The sequence below is a fragment of a genome, unplaced genomic scaffold (assembly GCF_019419815.1).
Source record: "Pyrus x bretschneideri cultivar Hongxiangsu unplaced genomic scaffold, Pyrus_bretschneideri_v1 Contig90, whole genome shotgun sequence".
Taxonomy (NCBI): Eukaryota; Viridiplantae; Streptophyta; class Magnoliopsida; order Rosales; family Rosaceae; genus Pyrus; species Pyrus x bretschneideri.
In genome coordinates, this window is record NW_025999832.1 from 366936 (window position 1) to 385562 (window position 18627).

The following is an 18627-nucleotide window of genomic DNA, read 5'->3' on the forward strand; positions in this document are numbered from 1 at the left end:
AGGTTTTATTCTAAGAATTAAGTTGACTAAGGATTGGATTCAACATGGTGTGTAAATTTTAAAAATCACCACCTTTTTTTTTTTAAATCTACACTAAGGGAGTGGGAAGTGGGCTAAATCTCACAATGGGCTAGCAATAATGTGGTTCAAATTCATCTTTGGTTGGCGAGAATTGAACCTAAAACCTCATACTTATAAGTGAAGAAAAATATCATTAAATCGTAGTACTAAGTGGCAATATTACTCTTGAATTCTTGTTTCTACACAAGCGGCATTGGATAAGAAGGGAATTACATACAACAATTAAGGTCCAAAATAAATGTTATTAGCCACTTGATTGAGATAAAAGACATTTTTATTTTATTTTATTTTATTTATGTATTGTTTTGTTTTGTTATCATTCAAGTCTAAAATGACAAACACAAGGACTTCCCTAAACAAGAAGAAAAATTGGAACATCATTTTCCGCATGTGATTTTTATTGTTATCAATACTTGTCCTTCCACATTTGTGTACTAGATTTTTATATGATTGCCGACCGGATCCTAAGGATAACACTCTTATAATCTAAATAATATCATCCATGAGATCATGCATCATACGCGCATACGCAACTGACTCTGGGATAACACTGAACCCCATGAATTCATAGTTTTGCTCGAAAGGTCTTCTAGCACAGGTCTTTGGGGCCCAGTCTGGTTCATTACGGGGTTTTTTTTTTCTTCGTTTTTCGCTCTTTTCCTCCTGAGAGAACCAAGTTTCATGATTTTTGCAAGTACACGAATGGGTGAGAATTAGCTAAATTACTATAACAAGCTGCCAAATATGATCCGGAGGCCACAAGTTCTGGTATACAAAGAAACGAAGCCACCTAACGTTCAATATACAGACCCTGACCTGGCCTATTAGGCACATCTAGCCAACAATGTATCTGAAAATAACTAGTTTCTTAGTCTAACGACAGATTACCGGTGATCATATACAACGTGCAAGATGAAAGGAAAACCCGAAAAAGAAAAAAAATGTGAAAAGCACCAGCGGGAAAATTACCAATTCTAGTTTGAGCAGCATCCAATTCTCTTTAAAACAGAACCATTATCTTTGACATTTATGGTCTGTCCTTCAGATGGAACAGCAGAAGCGCTTCCATTGTTGCCTGCCTCGACTGCCTTCTTGCTTACCACCCGGTATATTTGAGTCAAGACTTCGGTAAATGCACCATCTACGTTGGTTGCTTCCAACGCAGAAGTTTCCATGAAGTAGAGGGACTCTCTTTCGGCAAAAGATTTACCATCCTCTGTTGAGACAGCCACCAGATGGCGAAGATCTGATTTGTTGCCAATGAGCATCACTACGATGTTGGGGTCTGTATGGTCCCTCAGTTCCTTCAACCACCTTGCTACATTGTCAAATGAGGCATGCCGAGTGACATCATACACTAGCAAAGCACCAACGGCCCCTCGGTAGTATGCGCTTGTAATGGCACGGTACCTATAACAATGAGGAATTTAGTGGAAACTTTTTAAACTAAACAGCAATTTTACAACTTCAAATGTAGCTAAGGGACCATTTGACCCTGCAATGGATGTAATTTCCGCTTGAACATGACGCCCAATGTGTGGGAGATTCAGACCAAGGCAATATATATGCAATTACCACTTTTACCCAAAAATAACTCCAAATATTACAGCTCTTTTTTTGGTCAAGAACTATTTACAGCTATGCAAGCAGAATGAGAATTGGGATGAAAAATCAGGTTTTTTTTAGATACCATACCAAAACAAGATCCTGAAATGGTGAAAATAAAATGCCCTGATGACAGTTAGCTTCCTGAAAAGGGAAACAACAATGCACATAGTATTAGAGACCTCTATGGTCTAGCAACCGCTACAGTAACTCGCAGTAATCAGTGTAGCATATACCAAACGACGGAATATACAAAACACCAATCCTGAGAAGTATCAATATTTAGATTAGCCAGCTGATTTATCTTTCCCTCACTGGACCTTGTGAGCCATAATGTGTATCCATATGACATGAACCTAATCGGTAACCTTCCAATTTTCAGCAAAACTTTATGAAAGTCAAAAGCAGTTGAGAACGATACTTGGGCAAACACTCCTTGTACCACGACAATCAACTCATAGGTCAGAAGTCTGGTCACAACTAAAGCTAGAAACGCAGTGAGCTCAAAACCAATTAGTTTTCGCAAAGCAAACATGTCATAAGCCAAAGATCGTTTCCATGAAATTAGGCAAAAATAATTATCTATCAAAGCACTGCAGAGTTGCATTACAATTCAACAAAAAACTCAAAACTGAAAATTTTCAAATTCCTTTTATCTTCCTCTGAGGATTGGTTTGTAGGCAATATTCTATCCAAATATAGTTCAGGCATGCCTCTTCTGTGGTGAGGTGATGGAAGATGTTGACCATTTTTCAAATAGTATCATTTTGTGAGAGGTCTCGGGATGTGTTGAAATGGCCTGCCCAAACACCCTCAACACAAACTTACCTTTTTCTTGATTGGGTTCTACATAGAAAGAACAAGCAACAAGAAGCAGGAAATGAGTATTAATTTGTCGGAAAAACTGCAGCTATGGGAAATATGCAGTAATACTGTTGCTAATAATTGTCTTGCAACTTTGCCATAAGATACAACACCACACAATACAGAAAAACCAAACACATCTCCTCCCCAAGGCCGGCCCAGAGTTTTTTGTTGCCTGGGGCGAACGCTAAAAATGTGCCTTTTTCAATACAAAAAAATATATTTTTAAAAATATTCAAAGAGGTTTGGAACCCAGTAGAAGTTGAGGGGGCTAGGCCCTAAAGCCCATGAGGGCGTTTTGCTCTAAATCACCAACATTTTCCTCTAAATCAATATGGTCATCACTAACATCTTAATTCTTCACCAACATCACTTTCTATAAAATTTTCAACAGGCTCATTCTTTTTAGAAAAAAAAAAAGAAGAAATTATTAAGAGATCCTCCTAAACTTTCAACAATTTCTTTATCCTTTGCCATTTTTTTATTTTCATATTGCCAGAGAGTTGTTTCCTAAAATACATGGCTTCAATAATCTTCTTCGGATAATTATCTACACGCCAGATAACAAAAACTTCTTATTCAAAATATATATTATAAAAAATTACCAACATATCAATTATCAAACAATGAAACCAATCTAGCAAACCAGGTTCAACATTCCAATTTACAATGAAACTAATCTATATAATACTATCAAATATTGAACATTCCAATTGAAAAAACGGGAATTTACCTGATAAGAAACCAAACTAGCAAACCATGAAATCAAATTTTTTTTTTTAAACAGACCTAGATACTATAAATCTTCTACTCCAAAAAAATTTGGTGCCCCAATCAGATTTGGGCCCCGGACAGGTGCACTATGAGCACTGGGCCAGGGCCGAGCCTGCTCCTCCCACAAAGGGGATCATGGCAACCCCTCAAGGAGTACTTAAATGAACACAATTCGGATTCTCCAGTTTAGAATAGCAATTAAGCCATGTCTCGAGACCTAGAATAGGGAACTGTCCCAATCGCAGAATGTAAATCCTTGAAGGAGGGATTTCAATGCAAAGTGAAACAAGTTTGGAAGAAGATTCAAACAGACAGCCACTCCAAGCACGACCAAAACAAATATGCTTGGAGGCTGAGAGTGGTCAAGAAAGGTAACCACTTCACATCATCACCCACACGGATCAAATAGAACTTCAACATGTTATCAAAGAGGCAAATCTGGTGGCTGATACACTTGCTAATTCAGGTCTTACAACAGGTTTCAAGAACTGGAAATAGAACCAGATTCAATCTTGTAGACGGTGGCCGCTATTTGATAGGGTTGTTCTTTCTCCTTTAATATCAAGATTATGATGGTGATACATCAATATCAGCCTAGGTTCTTTCTCCCCTCCTTTCCGAGTCTTCCTCCCTGATCATCTTATCAAATTTCACTCACCCTAGGACTTAATATTTTCCAACCACCAAGTAGGCCAATCAAAGCTTTCAAGACTAGTTCGACAACCAATTACGTAGCATAATGGAGACAAGTAAATGCTTCAATCATATTCGAGAACTGGGATCAACTGATTAATCAAAAGACAAAATCTACACTAGCAATTGAATAAATGAAAAAACTCCATACATTGCCAATAAGCTATGATAAAAGATAAAAAGTAGAATTGTTTCTGTTAGACATACACTTTGACAGAAACAGAAATTACTGTTAGTCTCAATTTTCCTCGTAAGAAATGGTGCAATTCTAGTAACCAATTGCGTAGTATTTACTTCACATCCTAATATATCTCACCACTAAACATGCTGCCAGCTGCTTTTCGGTGCCTTACGCCTATAACATATCCACTAAGACATATTATAGTGCTTTGCATAGGACTCGTAGTAATTTGCCCAACAAACACTTATCAGGGTGCACGTGGCATGGAAGTTTACCATTAATACATTTTCAAAGAGTAAGATAATATCACCAGAAATCTCAGTTTCTCTCCAGTTAATAGCCTTGGAAGGATTAAAGAACACAATCTAATATCCTAAGAAATCTCAGTTTCTCTCCAGTTCATAGCCTTCGAAGGATTAAAGAACACAATCTAACATCCTAAGTTGCCGCTGATGTCTTCTTCTTCAATGTACAAAAGAGACAGCATTGACATATCAAGGACCGAGAGGGAGGTGGCGGACTTGTGTTCTAGAAACTTAAGAATATCGAAAGCACAGTAAACAATAAGTTAGATGTCATCCTAATTCCTAATCAGTTGCATAGTAAAGATTTACTGATCTATCCTATAATCAGAAAACCAATTTCTTGAACGATTACGCAACTTAATGTCATATAAATTGTCCAAATATTATGACGCATATTGCTTTAATATTAACAGAAGAAGAAACTGTATAAAACAGTTCTGAATGATTCCAACTGTTTGCTGGGCTTCATGAAATTGGCCATAAATTACACCTGAATTTCAACACATTTATGCATGACTAAGTGAAATATAATCATTAATTGTATTTGTATGTTAAACTATCCATAAGAAATGTAAAGTGCAACATGAAGATACGAAATTCAAAACTCCTAGATAGTAGATACCAAAACCCCACAAACAAAAGACGAATGAAAACAACAGACAGGCAGAAACAAAACTAAAGGCAGTAGGAGATGTAGCTAACCGTATAGGAGGCTATTCACAACTATATGATTAGAGCAAGCACCATTTCAAATCATAAGCGCGTTTAGTATCAAGTTCTTCACTTTCATATAACAGAATATCTTCCTCAACCAATTCTATATACATGTATCAAACTATCCGTTCCCCAAGAACAATAGGACTGCAATAATCGGAGTATGCAAAACTCCACAAAACTACAGGTACAAATTCAAAATCAGTGTCTAATACTTAGGGAGACAAAGAGAAAAACACCATAACCCCATGAAATTTCCCAAAAAAAATTGGAAAACCCTTTTGACAAAACCGAGTTTCGGGTTTCTCTTGTTCACCTCAGATATCAATACCCTCATACAAAATAATCTGCCAAGTCTTCACAAATAAATAATCCGAAGGAACTGAAAGAGTAACCCAACCAACTACTGAGCATGCAATATGATCAAACTCGAACCAAGATATTATATATCAAAATTTTCCCAAGTATATATAATCAGCAAAAAGTATCAAAACCCAAAGCACAAGAACAAACAATATAGAGAATACTGATAGGAAAAAAGGAAAAAAGAAAGAGGAGAAACAGTCACCTTTCTTGGCCAGCAGTGTCCCAAATCTGAGCTTTGATGAGCTTGGCATCAACAGTCAAAGTTTTAGTGGCAAATTCAACCCCAATAGTTGACTTGGACTCCAAATTAAACTCGTTCCTGGTGAACCTGGAAAGCAGGTTCGATTTTCCCACCCCAGAATCCCCAATCAATACCAGCTTAAACAAGTAATCATACTCGTCGTCACCTTTGTATCCCGCCATCTAATGATTCAATATCAAATATTCAAATCAATGCATAATATATATATATATGTGTATGTATGTATATATACTTCTTCTTCTTGCCTCTTGAGAGAGAGAGAGAGAAGACAGCTGTTTTCTTGGTTTGGTCTAACAAGCGTTGAAGATTGGCATCATCGGGGATATGGTGGTCTTTAAATTATTTTTTTATTTTTAAGAAAGACAAAGACTTTGGTCCATAACTTGAAGAGTTTTCACTGTACTGGCAGCCTACGAAATTTAAAGGTAAATGCGGGTCAAATATTTTAAATCAAATGAAGTGTATTAATAAGAATTAAGTATGTTAATTGATACTTAATTAGTAATTTAATCATCTACAATCACATTATTTAATTTTAAAATTTGGTTTTAAAAAATTGGGAAATTACATTTTACCCCCTCAAGTTTAAGGGCAATTGCAATACCTTACAATATCTTTAAAATATTTCAATTTCAGACATTTATTTATCATTTTATTTCAATTTTATACATCCGTTAGAAAATCTGTTAAGTAAATCGTTAAGTGATTACATGGCAAATATAGAATCCACATTTGTGCTGATGTGGCTGCCAACTTTGTGCCACATGGCAAATTTTTATTTTTTTTTAATGGATTTAAAATATATTAATTTACTCTATTATTTAAATAAATAAAAAACTAAACAAAATAAAACCCCATCTTCCTTCCCCGACCCCCGACCTCTTTCCCTTCCCTGCAACCTAAACCCCTCATCCCACCCCACCCCCACCTCCCCCGCAACCCCCCACCCCACCCTCACCTCCCCCACAACCCCCCCCCCCCCCCACCCCAAGTTGAAAAGGGGATCTGGGCAATCACCCTATTCCTCCTCTCTCTCTACCTCACCTCACGCCACCACTCTTAGGCCTAAAAGGCCTAGCTTAAGCCTGTCGTTGCCGTCCAGCTAGTTCCACTGAACCAGATTCACCACTACGCTGCCACTGTCCAGCTGGTTCCCCGATGTCCGATTTCTCCCCAAGTTCTTCGAACCACATCCACCACTTCGACTGTTTTCGAGTGGAGCGGGTCATCATGGCTGCAACAATCTCTCCTTTCTCACCTTCGTTCTTCAGCCGGAGTCATGGTGTCGCAATCCACGGATCTCCGGATATGGTTAGGCTCCTAGCCTCGGTGGAGCTTCCATGGGCCGAGTTGTTCAACGAGCTAGGTTTTAGGGAGAAGGTGGAGGTGAAGAGAGTGAAGGAGAGGGAGAAGGTAGGTCGGGGAGGTGAAGAGGGAGGAGTGGGTTTCTAAGGAGAAAGAAGGAAGGGGTCGGGGAAGGAAGATGGGTTGTTTTATTATTTTTTTAATTTTTATAAATTTAATAATAGGGTAAATTATTATATTTTAAATACATAAAAATAATAAAAAAATTGCCACGTGGCACAAAGTTGGCAGCTACATCAGCACAAATGTGGATCCCATATTTACTACATCATCACTTAACGGTTTACTTAACGGATTTTCTAATGGACGTATGAAATTGAAATGTTTTAAAGATGTTGTATGGTATTGCAATTGCACTCAAAATTGAGGGGGTAAAATGTAATTTAACCAAAAAAAATTGATCTCCATAGCATTACTCAATTTTTTTTTTTTTTTAGAACAAATGATATTAGCTATACTAAGGGGAAGGGGTGGCTTAACCTCACAATGAGCTTGCAATAATTGGTTCAAATTTGCATTTGGTGATAATTAAACCTAACACCTCTAATTTACAAATGAAAGAAATACTTCTAAATTATAATATTAAATGGCAGCATTATCCAAATTTAAATTCAAAGGCAAAAGTAAAGTAAAAGGTTTTTGGACGGTTTTGAAATAAAAAAAGAAAAGAAGATAGGGTTCACCAAAATGTAGGAAGTGAATAAAAAGCCAAAGATATATGACTGGCTCGAATTGACCGATATCAAAATCAAAGTGTCGTAGGCAGTCCATAGTTGAGTTCAATTTTTCAACATCTTCCTCTCTTTCTCATGATTGACCTCAAGATTACTTACTTCAATATTTTTTATTAGTGACACAAAAAATTTAAATTTTGTTTTAAAAATTTGGTGTCCTTAATATTATTTTCTATTCTATTTTTTTTGTTAACACCAAGTCCAAGGTAAAATTAAAGGACAATTTTTTCTGTCATAACACTAACAATGAACATCATTTTCAAATTCTCAGCTATGAACGACCTCAACCGTCACCAACTCCACTAAAACTTGCAGTTTCGACCTCAGCAATCATCAATAATGAAATATGCATCATTATGATTTCCAATAGAATAAAGCGTTTCTAGATAAGATCATTCCAGCGCAAAAATTTAAGCGGATTCAAACATCATTTTTGAATAAGAGTGTAATTAACGACGTATTTTGTGCTTATGATTTCCAACAAGATTGGTTTTGTTTTCAGATTTGAACATCTAGATTCAAACATCATTTTCTTATATAGAATGGGCAATTCGAACTTGAGACTGATGTTGATATTTGGAATAAAAATGTATCATTAGACCAAGAGCTAATTATTAATATGGACTAGAATACAATGGTTGAGCAACTCTACAAACATATACGATTATAAGGTTTATATTCAGGTGCACCGCACCAACACCACTACTTTTAACTCCCTATGGACGCAGTTGAAGTTCCAATGAGATGTACATGTTTTGCCTTGAGTTGTATATCATCCCTTTGTTTGGTGGGTTGGATGAGATTGGATCTTAGGTATATGACTGGATTGGTAGGGACTTATAATGTCACATCTTGGGCTTGACTCCACCGTAGCATGATATTGTCTGTTTTGGGCCCTGGCCACGCCCTTACGGTTTTGTTTTTAGGAACTCACACAAGAACTTCCCAATGGGTCACCCATCCTGGGATTGCTCTCGCGCAAACTCGCTTAACTTTGGAGGTCTTACAAAACTCGAAGCCAGTGAGCTCCCAAAATGCCTCGTGCTATATAGAGGTGGGCATGTACATATAAGGCATAGAAGATCCTTACCCTTGGACGATGTGGGATGTTACATATAAGACAGCACTTGTAAACCATGTATAAAGATATGTTAGATAACCTATTGTATTGTGGATTTACAACCTATCATGTCCAACATTTCCATCTCACATTTTGACACGACAAATAACTAACTATACTTAAGTCCCTTTTAATTTTTTTTAAAGGGGGACAACTGGTGGCAAGCCACAGTTATCCACCCCTTTTCGCGGGGGAGGGGGGGTGGGGTGTGGAGGGGAAGACTCACAGAGGCATTTCAACCTCCCCCTAGTCACAAGTTTGGCTTCCACACTAGCAGTGGGTTTCGAACCCAAGATCTCCAATTTTTAATTTGAAGGAAGTCTTGCAATCCGTCCTTTACCATTAAGCCACCAGCTCATAGTTAAGTCCATTTTAATTAGTCACAACTTATCTCATCCAACTTACTAAATATGACATACTGTCTTGTGGTTTAACACATATAACATTGTTATACTAGTATAATATTAACAATAATTGTATTTGAGAACTCGAATGCAAAGACGAATACTTTTTATGTTCTTACAAAGGATCCATTCGTAACCATGCAACCCATTAAAATCCTGCTGGACCGGCCGACCAAGGGCCCAAACCTACGAACATTTCTTTCTCACACACATGGTGCAGATTTATCTAGGGGTGTGATATTCACACATCCCATTTTACTTTTCACACATCTTTTTAATTTTCGGCCATTATATCGGATGAATTGAAGAAAATCAACGGATAGAAATTATCAAGGGGTGTATGAGAAGTAAAATAGGGTGTGTGGATAGCACACCCCTTTATCTAAAACTAAGAAACAACAATGTCGTTGATGGACACTACCAACCGTGCCACAAATGCAAGCCAATTACTTTAAGGGAACTTTAATAGGTAATTTGTGTAAGCTTGCAAAATATTTTTAATACTATGGTTGGATCAATTAACATTTTGGTGATTCTAATAGAGGTCAATAAGGAGGAATTTTAGTAAACACAATTGACCTTTCTTGGATAAATATATGTAAAAAGCTAAGTATTTTCCAACCTGTTGAATTATTCGAGAGGTATAATTTGCAACTAAGGATAACTAAGATTGCCTTAATTGCTAGGTTGTGTAAAATTCATGGGGTTGTTGAACAAAGTTCACATGAACAACATACATAAACATGTGGAACTAGGATTTTGTTAGAGACTCAAAGGGGAGGAGAAAAAAAGGGGAAAAAAGGGGAAAAAATATAGGCTTTGATCACTGATTTGATGAAGGTCTTTAGTGGGCTAGTTAAATCTATTTATGTAGGGAGTAGGAGTATGAACAAATAATACTCTTGGCCTAGTTAGTTGTTTAGATAGAGATCATCCACTTTATCATGTCCAAGTAATCCGCCAATCACTAAGAACGGTTGTTGGTAGAGGACATCGTCTAAAACGCTCTACTAACAATAGGTTGGTATGTCGTGAGCTTACTTATTCGATAATCTGAATGAAGTTTCAATGAATTTCAATTCAGAATTTCGATCTTCTTACAACAGCTTCACTAGCTAAGCACAATGGTGATTGAGATGGTGGTGAACAAAATTGACTTGAATTAAAATTTTTAGGGCAAAGAAGACCATAAAATCTTCTCAAAGCTAGGCATGGATTGTTCCAAATAAGAAATTTTATTGGATTGTTCTTGCTTTTGGAAAAGAAATCATGGACTTTTGGCAACTATTTCTTGTCCCACATCGATGGGTTGTGGAGTTGTCAGGCAGTGAAGGCATATAAAATGAAATCAAAATAAGGTGAACAAACATCTTTGCGCTTGGGGCAATGACGCAGTTAATGAGGTTCTAACCGAGACGCGTCTATTGCTGGTTGAAAACTATTTCCAAACCCCCTCTTAGGCCTTGGTTAAGCCTTGTGCCTTTGAGAATTTTTGGAAGGGCTTTCTTTTCGGAGTGAGCCCTACAAATTCTAGATCTAAATTTTTGATATATTCTTGTGGGTTCAATTTGTATAGAAATACTATGAATTGGTCGGTTTTGTGCGCATTGTTTGCTGAATCGTTATGCCTACACAACTAGATATGTGGCAGCGTGCAAATTTGAAACTGTAATGCTAAAAGCTAAGAAGAATAATTTGTCTTGATGCTTTTTTCGGTTGGCCAGATTAAATAGGATAAATGCAATTAAATTTGACATGAATTACGTCTGTTGTTTGGTAGAGTTAAGTATGTCATGAATTTGATATGGGTCTGGGATTTTGAAACTCAATCGTATACATGATTTCCATGCCATACCCAAAACCCAAACCAATGCAATCCAAATCGTGCCACCATTCAGTGCACTTTACAATACAATCAGATGTTTTTATTTGACATTGTTAACGTTAAAAAATTGCGGGTCAAATTCAGAGGGTTGTGTGTTGACGCTCACATATTCTAAGGTTAACATAGAAGATATAATAAAAAATACTAGTAAGATGAACACAAAAATATATTGGTTCGCCATAAACAGGGCTACAACATTGTAGCCTGTTTATGTATTTGTAGAATTTGAGATTACAATTTGTACATAGAATTGGCTCAAAGCCCTCAGTTGGTATGGTGAAGCCGAAGAGCAGTATGCTCCCTCCACCCTAACAAGCCTCTCTTTCTTCACTAATCTCTCTCTTCATTATATAGGCAAAAAAGCCCACCTTCCTAAGAAAGGTCAAATAAGTGCATCCTGGTTTGGTGGTCTGATTAGAGTACTCTTCTTTAGTAGTCTTAGCAGAGCATCCTGGTCCGCCTAGCACTGCATGCCTAGCACTCCGCCTAACATTGCACGACCAGCACTTCGCCTAATTCTGCCAAAGATTTGTCTCCTCTTAACTCTTGGGGTCTTTGTTCTCCCCTCTTTGTTTGGGCCTTGGTCATCTCTTCTTTCTATGGGCCTCAATTAGGCTTTTTCTTAAGCATGCACAGTTTTCAAGGGTCGAAACGAATTAGGCGTTAACGGACATGGTATGTGTACTATAGTGCATTAATATTTTGCATTTACAAAAGATAAAGCCAAATTTGGGAAAGTTTTAAAGTACATCCATAAAGTTTTGTATTTCAATCACAATTTGAGATATATAAATTTGTGGCACCGACCCATGGCATGCATCATACAACTTTAAAAGCGTACAAACAAAAAGCTAGGGCAAAGTTTTAGTAATTGCATGGATGACGAATCGCATAAAAACATAAAAGTTTAACATCTATGGTAATTATTTAGTTGACCTTTCAATTTAGCCAAAATCCATTAGTACCAAGATTAAAAATCCATTAGGTGTAGAAGTGTTTATCATCAATGATATAATATCGTTTTTCTTCAAGAAGTGTTGAATTATTTAATCTCAGTTTTGCAGCTTTTTCACAAAGTAAACAGGTCTTTTAAAATTATATATATATATATATATATATATATATATATATATAAAAGAAGATTAAGTACCTAAAATCTCTCAATCTTTTAGTGTTAATTTAAACAAATACTCAACTTATTGAAAATGTCACTTCCGTTAAATCTCAATTAAATGTTTGTTAAATTAACTAAGGCTTACTTTGTCTCCAAAATCAATAGAAGGTCATGGAAACATAACCTTCACCAACTAACAGTCATCACCACCCCTATCAAACCATCACCTCCAAACCCAACGCTCAACCACCAACTCTATGCTATAACTCAAGCCGCCAACATTGTGAATAATGTTATGGAGGTTATTGATTTGGTATGAACTGCCATGATGTGGCCACCACCATCTTCAATGTCCTCAAAGAAGAACTAAAAGCTTTTCAAGTCGAGAATCAACGAATGAAGAAATCATATGAGCAGAAACAAGCTCCTTGAAATCCTACTTGAATTCTTAACCCTCTTTGTTAGGAGATTAAGCTCGTGATGTAATTTCAATTTGGGTACGTTTTAGTTTCAATTAGATACCCGTTTGATCATTGTGTTTCATATAATATGATCTATTTGAAATTAGTTTTTGAGACAATTACTATTAATGTTGACCACAATATACCCAGTTGGTGAGTTATATATATAAAGGTTGGGATGTGGTTCCGGTGGTCGTAAGTTGAGCTTGGAGGTGGTGGGGGCTTGGTATTTCCCAATCTTTATTTTTGTTTTCTATTTTATTTGTGAATTTATTTATTTATTTATTCATCTTTATGCCTTTATTATTATTATTTTAGTATCTAATTATTTTTATTATTATTTTAGTGTTCAAGTAAGTTAAAAAGTTAGACCTATTATTGTTACCTGTACATTCAACGAAAAAATTAATGGAGCTTAACGGATGTGATTATATGGTTTGGAAGAAAAAAAAAGTTGTGTACTTGTTTGAGAGGTTAAAAAAATTAAGATTAATTTAGAATGACGTTAAAAGTCACTGCTGTCCCATATGTTGGTGAAGTCCAAGTTGTTCCGTTCAACATCGAAAGGGTGACATCCAATTTGTAGAATCATTTCATTTTTCACAGCGCCCAATGGAGTCAAGCTGTCCCTGTCAAAGGTGGAAAGTGGAAACCCACGGCAGCGGCAGGGAGTAGCTCTAAGAAGTGGAGAGGAAGGCTGCGGCGGAGGCATGCAGTTGCAGCGGCGGAGGAAAAAAGATTGGGAAGGGAGAGCAGAGGAGAGAGAGGGTTCAAGATGCGCGAATAATTGAAAAACTCCCAAGTGGCAGCATCCCAGCTGTGAATCCCAGTCACCACTGAACTCGCGCCGCTGATTGGTCAGTCCGTAAGCACCAAAGCCCGAGGCAGTTCAACGCGCTGAAACCCTTCCCGGGTCTCCCTACTATCCTCGTCTCACGTGTCCAGTTCTCACAGCTCACGTGTTGAACGTGTGTCTAGTCGCCGCGGGATGCCAGCTGGCTGACCTTATCCAATTTTCTAACGTAGCTCTGATAACATCACCCCGCATGCACACCACTCCGTCACCTTCATCGCGTTTTATTGGCTCGCCGCGTGAAATCCCACTCTCTCATTGGCTGTCGTGTTGGGCTAGCGGGTGCTCGTATAATTCCTCTTGAATTTGTTCCACGTTTACATGAAAGGCAGGTTAATATTTTCTTCAATTTTTTGCCTAATTAATTTCTGAGATATATAGAATTCTCTGAATAATATTCATTAGCCCTAATTATCCCAATACAATTCAGGAAAGAAAATTGTAGATGTCAATCAAACACTACAAGATTATGTAAATTCAAAGCAAATCAAACCCCCTGTTCATGTATACATTCAAACCCTCGACACACATATCGTTTTGGTTTTAATACTACATAGAGAGACAGAGGTCAGTTTTCCAATCTTCTTCTCCTGATCTCATTTTTATTTTTAATGATTAGGGTTTGTGAAGAATTGGGTTATCGTTTATGGACCCTTTTGGGATCTGGGTGGGCTTTAGATTTGATGTTCTTTGTGTTTTACTGCAATTTTGCCTCATTAATCTTGTTGGGGTCCTCTCTGTTTTTGCATTTCATTCGATTTTTGTAAAATGTGGATATGAATTCTGAATGTGGTATCTCAGTGTTTAGGTTTTGTGTTTTTTTGGGAGAAATGTCGGGTGCTTGAGAAGACTCTGTGGTGTAACATAACCCATCGAGAGGGAAAAAGAATCTTGGGGCTTTTTTGCATCGTCAAGATTAGAACATATGTACAGGAAACATTCTTTTTTTTGTCAGCAGATTCTCTTATTTTTGGAATGTGGATCGTTCTTCTTTCCGCGGTTAATTTAGTTGTGTGTTTGATTTTCACTGCATTGATTGGTTTGTAACTTTGTTTAATTCTTTTCTTTTATTGTACTTTTGATTGGAATTTATGTTTTACTGATGTGAAATGCAGATTGTCTGAGAAAAGAGTCTTGTGAGATTATCCATTTACAAACAGAGTTGGAAATGATGTCGCAGTCATACATAAATCTTTTGGATTTGGCATCAGGGAATTTCCCTACAATGGAGGGGAAAAGAAGACGGTTCCCAAGGGTGAACACGGCTCCGGGAAATTTGTCCGATCTTGACGATGACCAAGCTCGTAGTGTGTCGTCTGATCAACCTTCCTCGATTGCTTCCGATCGGGTGATCATTGTAGCTAACCAACTTCCTGTGAAAGCAAAGAGAAGGGAGGATAATAAAGGTTGGACTTTCAGTTGGAATGAGGATTCTTTGCTATTGCAGCTTAAGGATGGACTGCCAGAAGACATGGAGGTTCTATATGTTGGCTCGTTGAAGGTTTCCGTTGATCCTAAAGAGCAGGATGATGTGTCACAGGTCTTACTGGAGAGATTCAAATGTGTTCCGACTTTTCTACCCCCTGACATTCTGTCGAAATTCTATGATGGTTTCTGCAAGAGGCATTTGTGGCCACTTTTTCATTACATGTTGCCGTTTTCAGCTGATCAAGGAGGCCGATTTGATCGGTCTTTGTGGGAAGCTTACATATCAGCTAATAAGTTGTTTTTTCAAAAAGTGGTTGAGCTTATAAACCCGGATGAAGATTATATCTGGATTCATGATTACCATTTGATGGTGCTGCCAACTTTCCTGAGAAGGCGTTTTAATCGAGTTAGGATGGGCTTTTTCCTTCACAGTCCATTTCCCTCGTCTGAGATATATAGAACTCTTCCTGTAAGAGAAGAAATACTTAAGGCTTTACTCAATGCAGATATTATCGGGTTCCACACCTTTGATTATGCTCGTCATTTTCTGACTTGTTGCAGTCGGATGTTGGGCTTGGTATATCAGTCAAAGAGGGGTTACTTAGGATTGGAATATTATGGAAGGAACATCAGGATCAAGATTATGCCAGTTGGGGTTCATATGGGTTGGATAGAATCGGTGATGAAGGTGGCGGATGACGAGAGTAGAGTGAGGGAACTTACACAACAGTTTGAAGGGAAAACAATGTTGCTTGGTATAGATGATATGGACATTTTTAAAGGAATCAATTTGAAAATTCTAGCAATGGAACAGATGCTGAAGCAACATCCAAATTGGCAGGGAAAGGCAGTGCTGGTCCAGATTCTAAACCCTGTGAGAGGTAAAGGGATAGATTTGGAGGAAATACGAGCAGAAATACAAGAAAGCTGCAGGAGGATCAATGCAGAGTTTGGTCAACCAGGCTATGAGCCAATAATCATTATTGACAGGCCTGTTTCCATTAACGAGAAGATTTGCTATTACAACATTGCTGAGTGTGTCGTTGTGACAGCAGTTAGAGATGGGATGAACCTTACTCCGTATGAATATGTAGTCTGCAGACAAGGAATATCTGGTTCTAAATCGTGTTCAAATTTCAGTGGTCCAAAGAAGAGCATGTTAGTGGTGTCAGAATTTATTGGATGTTCTCCATCACTCAGTGGGGCAATCCGTGTCAATCCATGGAATGTTGAAACAACTGGGGAGGCACTGAATGTGGCGATTTCAGTGCTTGATTCAGAGAAAGAACTGCGACATGAGAAGCATTATCGGTATGTTAGTACACACGATGTGGCTTATTGGTCGCGCAGTTTCTTGCAAGACATGCAGAGAGCTTGTGCAGACCATTTTAAGAGAAGATGTTGGGGAATTGGTTTTGGCTTTGGATTCAGAGTTGTGGCACTTGATCCTAATTTCAGAAAACTTTCAATTGATGCTATTGTTTCAGCCTACAGAGGGGCACAAAATAGGGCCATTCTGTTGGACTACGATGGTACTGTGATGCCCCAGAACTCAATTGACAAGTCCCCTAGTCAGAAGGTAATCTCAATTATGAACACACTTTGTGTGGACCCGAAAAACACAGTTTTCATTGTCACTGGCCGAGGGAGGGAGTGCTTAAGCAAGTGGTTTTCTCCCTGTCAGAGGATGGGAATTGCGGCTGAGCATGGTTACTTCTTAAGGTGTGTGCCTCTCTCTCTCTCTCGCTCTCTGTCTCTAGTCAAAACTATCTCAAATGTCAGTTAAGTTATAGCTTGTGTTTGTGCTAATGATGTGAAAACTGAAAGATACTGCTTAAAAAAAAAAAACTCGAACGTTAATGGAGCTTTAACACCGATCAATATGCTACTTCTCAGATGGTCACAAAATCAGGAATGGGAAACCTGTCTTCAGGGTTTTGAATTTGGCTGGATGAAGACTGTTGAACCGGTGATGCAATTGTATACGGAGGCTACTGATGGTTCTTCTATTGAAAGAAAGGAAAGTGCTTTGGTTTGGCAATATCGTGACGCAGACCCTGGTTTCGGGTCCTCCCAGGCAAAGGAGATGTTGGATCATCTGGAGAGTGTCTTAGCAAATGAACCTGTTGCTGTCAAGAACGGTCAGTTCATTGTAGAAGTAAAGCCTCAGGTACATGTGTATATAGATTCATCAATCTCTACTTCCGCTTTCCCCTCGCTTTTGTTTTCGTTTCAATCCAACATATATTTTGGTTGCTTCCTTCTTGTATGATTCTAGGGAGTTAGTAAAGGACATGTAGCAGAGAAGATTTTCTCATCAATGGCGGAAAATGGAAAACACGCAGACTTTGTGCTTTGTATTGGCGATGACAGATCCGACGAGGACATGTTTGAGATATTTGGTAACTCGATGCAGAAGAAAGTTCTGTCTCCAAATCCTTCGGTTTTTGCTTGCACAGTTGGGCAAAAGCCTAGCAAGGCTACATATTATTTGGACGATACAGCGGAAGTGACAAACATGCTTGAATCTCTTTCTGAAGCGTTTGAGTCTTTGCCACCCACTGAAGAAGGATACGAAAGCTCTCCGTGAAAGTTTCAATCAAATTCGATTCGTTTCGTTTCGTTTCGTTTTGTTTCGTTTCAATAAGAAAGTTAATACTTTTTGAGACACAAGCATATAGATTAGGCAGGAGGGCATCTTACCATGTTTAGGATATCATGGGATAGCGTATGAAGTTGGTAGATTTTCCTATGTCTTGCATGCTTCCCCCTTTCTTTGTATATAAGTTTCTCCCCAGACGGACTGTTGATGATAAAGTTGAAAGAAAATATTATAAGTTTCTTCCTCAAACTCTCAAATTAAGCTTTCAAAGTTTAGAGAATCAATTTAAAAATATTGCTAATTGAAGCTAAATAATTAAAAAATGCGGCCTCACCCATCGTTTTAATTATGTTATGGTTGGTTTTAGAGCTCAGTTACGCACATTGAAATAATAAAAAAGGCACAAGAAGAGTGTACAATTATTGTGAAGAGTGGTCTGCAGAAAAAAAGAAAAAAGAGATGGATATGGATGACAGGGGTCACCGCAATGAGCAGGTGCTTGGACAAAGTTTTTTAATATTTTGTACTAGCTTTGGACTTTGTGTGAAGATAAATTTCATATATTTATTTTCCAGTTTTTAAATAAGTGTCAGTGGTTTGTATTATTTCTGATCTGAACATCATGTGTTCTTATTTATCTGTGTTGGTTAGCTGAATTGATATATATCTTGCCATTTAGGCTTAGGATAATGGATTAGTTAGCGTCATGTGTTTGAAAGGATAGTTGGATTGTATGCTTTGGCTGGTTGCGACTCTCACTTGTCTAAAAATTAGATAACTTCTATTTTACATTTTATATTTTTAATAAATTGTATG

At 37.6% G+C, this 18627-nt stretch overlaps 2 protein-coding genes and 1 non-coding gene across 3 annotated transcripts; 2 read left to right on the forward strand and 1 right to left on the reverse strand.

The window, feature by feature from the left end:
• Positions 1–788: 788 nt before the first annotated feature.
• LOC103955132 (ras-related protein Rab11D) lies at positions 789–6140 on the reverse strand. Its single transcript, XM_009367006.3, has 2 exons — positions 5786–6140; positions 789–1491 (listed from the first exon to the last, which is right to left on the reverse strand). The coding sequence occupies exons 1-2, from the start codon at positions 6004–6006 to the stop codon at positions 1056–1058; spliced, it is 657 nt and encodes a 218-aa protein (XP_009365281.2). The 5' UTR covers positions 6007–6140; the 3' UTR covers positions 789–1055.
• Positions 6141–10836: 4696 nt separating this feature from the next.
• On the forward strand, positions 10837–10989 carry LOC125473654. Its single transcript, XR_007255476.1, has one exon. It is a non-coding gene; the product is annotated as a U4 spliceosomal RNA (small nuclear RNA).
• A 3130-nt stretch (positions 10990–14119) lies between these two features.
• LOC103955131 (probable alpha,alpha-trehalose-phosphate synthase [UDP-forming] 7) lies at positions 14120–18054 on the forward strand. Its single transcript, XM_048576764.1, has 4 exons — positions 14120–14348; positions 14897–16931; positions 17106–17379; positions 17488–18054. The coding sequence occupies exons 2-4, from the start codon at positions 14950–14952 to the stop codon at positions 17797–17799; spliced, it is 2568 nt and encodes an 855-aa protein (XP_048432721.1). The 5' UTR covers positions 14120–14348; positions 14897–14949; the 3' UTR covers positions 17800–18054.
• Positions 18055–18627: the final 573 nt, after the last annotated feature.

Coding starts and splice junctions, on each gene's coding strand:
- LOC103955132 (XM_009367006.3), bottom strand. CDS start 6,006: ATGGCGGGATACAAAGGTGACGACGAGTATGATTACTTGTTTAAGCTG. Junction 1,492..5,785: donor GACACTGCTGGCCAAGAAAG/GTGACTGTTTCT, acceptor TCATTGTTATAG/GTACCGTGCCATTACAAGCG.
- LOC103955131 (XM_048576764.1), top strand. CDS start 14,950: ATGATGTCGCAGTCATACATAAATCTTTTGGATTTGGCATCAGGGAAT. Junction 16,932..17,105: donor GAGCATGGTTACTTCTTAAG/GTGTGTGCCTCT, acceptor GCTACTTCTCAG/ATGGTCACAAAATCAGGAAT. Junction 17,380..17,487: donor TTGTAGAAGTAAAGCCTCAG/GTACATGTGTAT, acceptor GTATGATTCTAG/GGAGTTAGTAAAGGACATGT.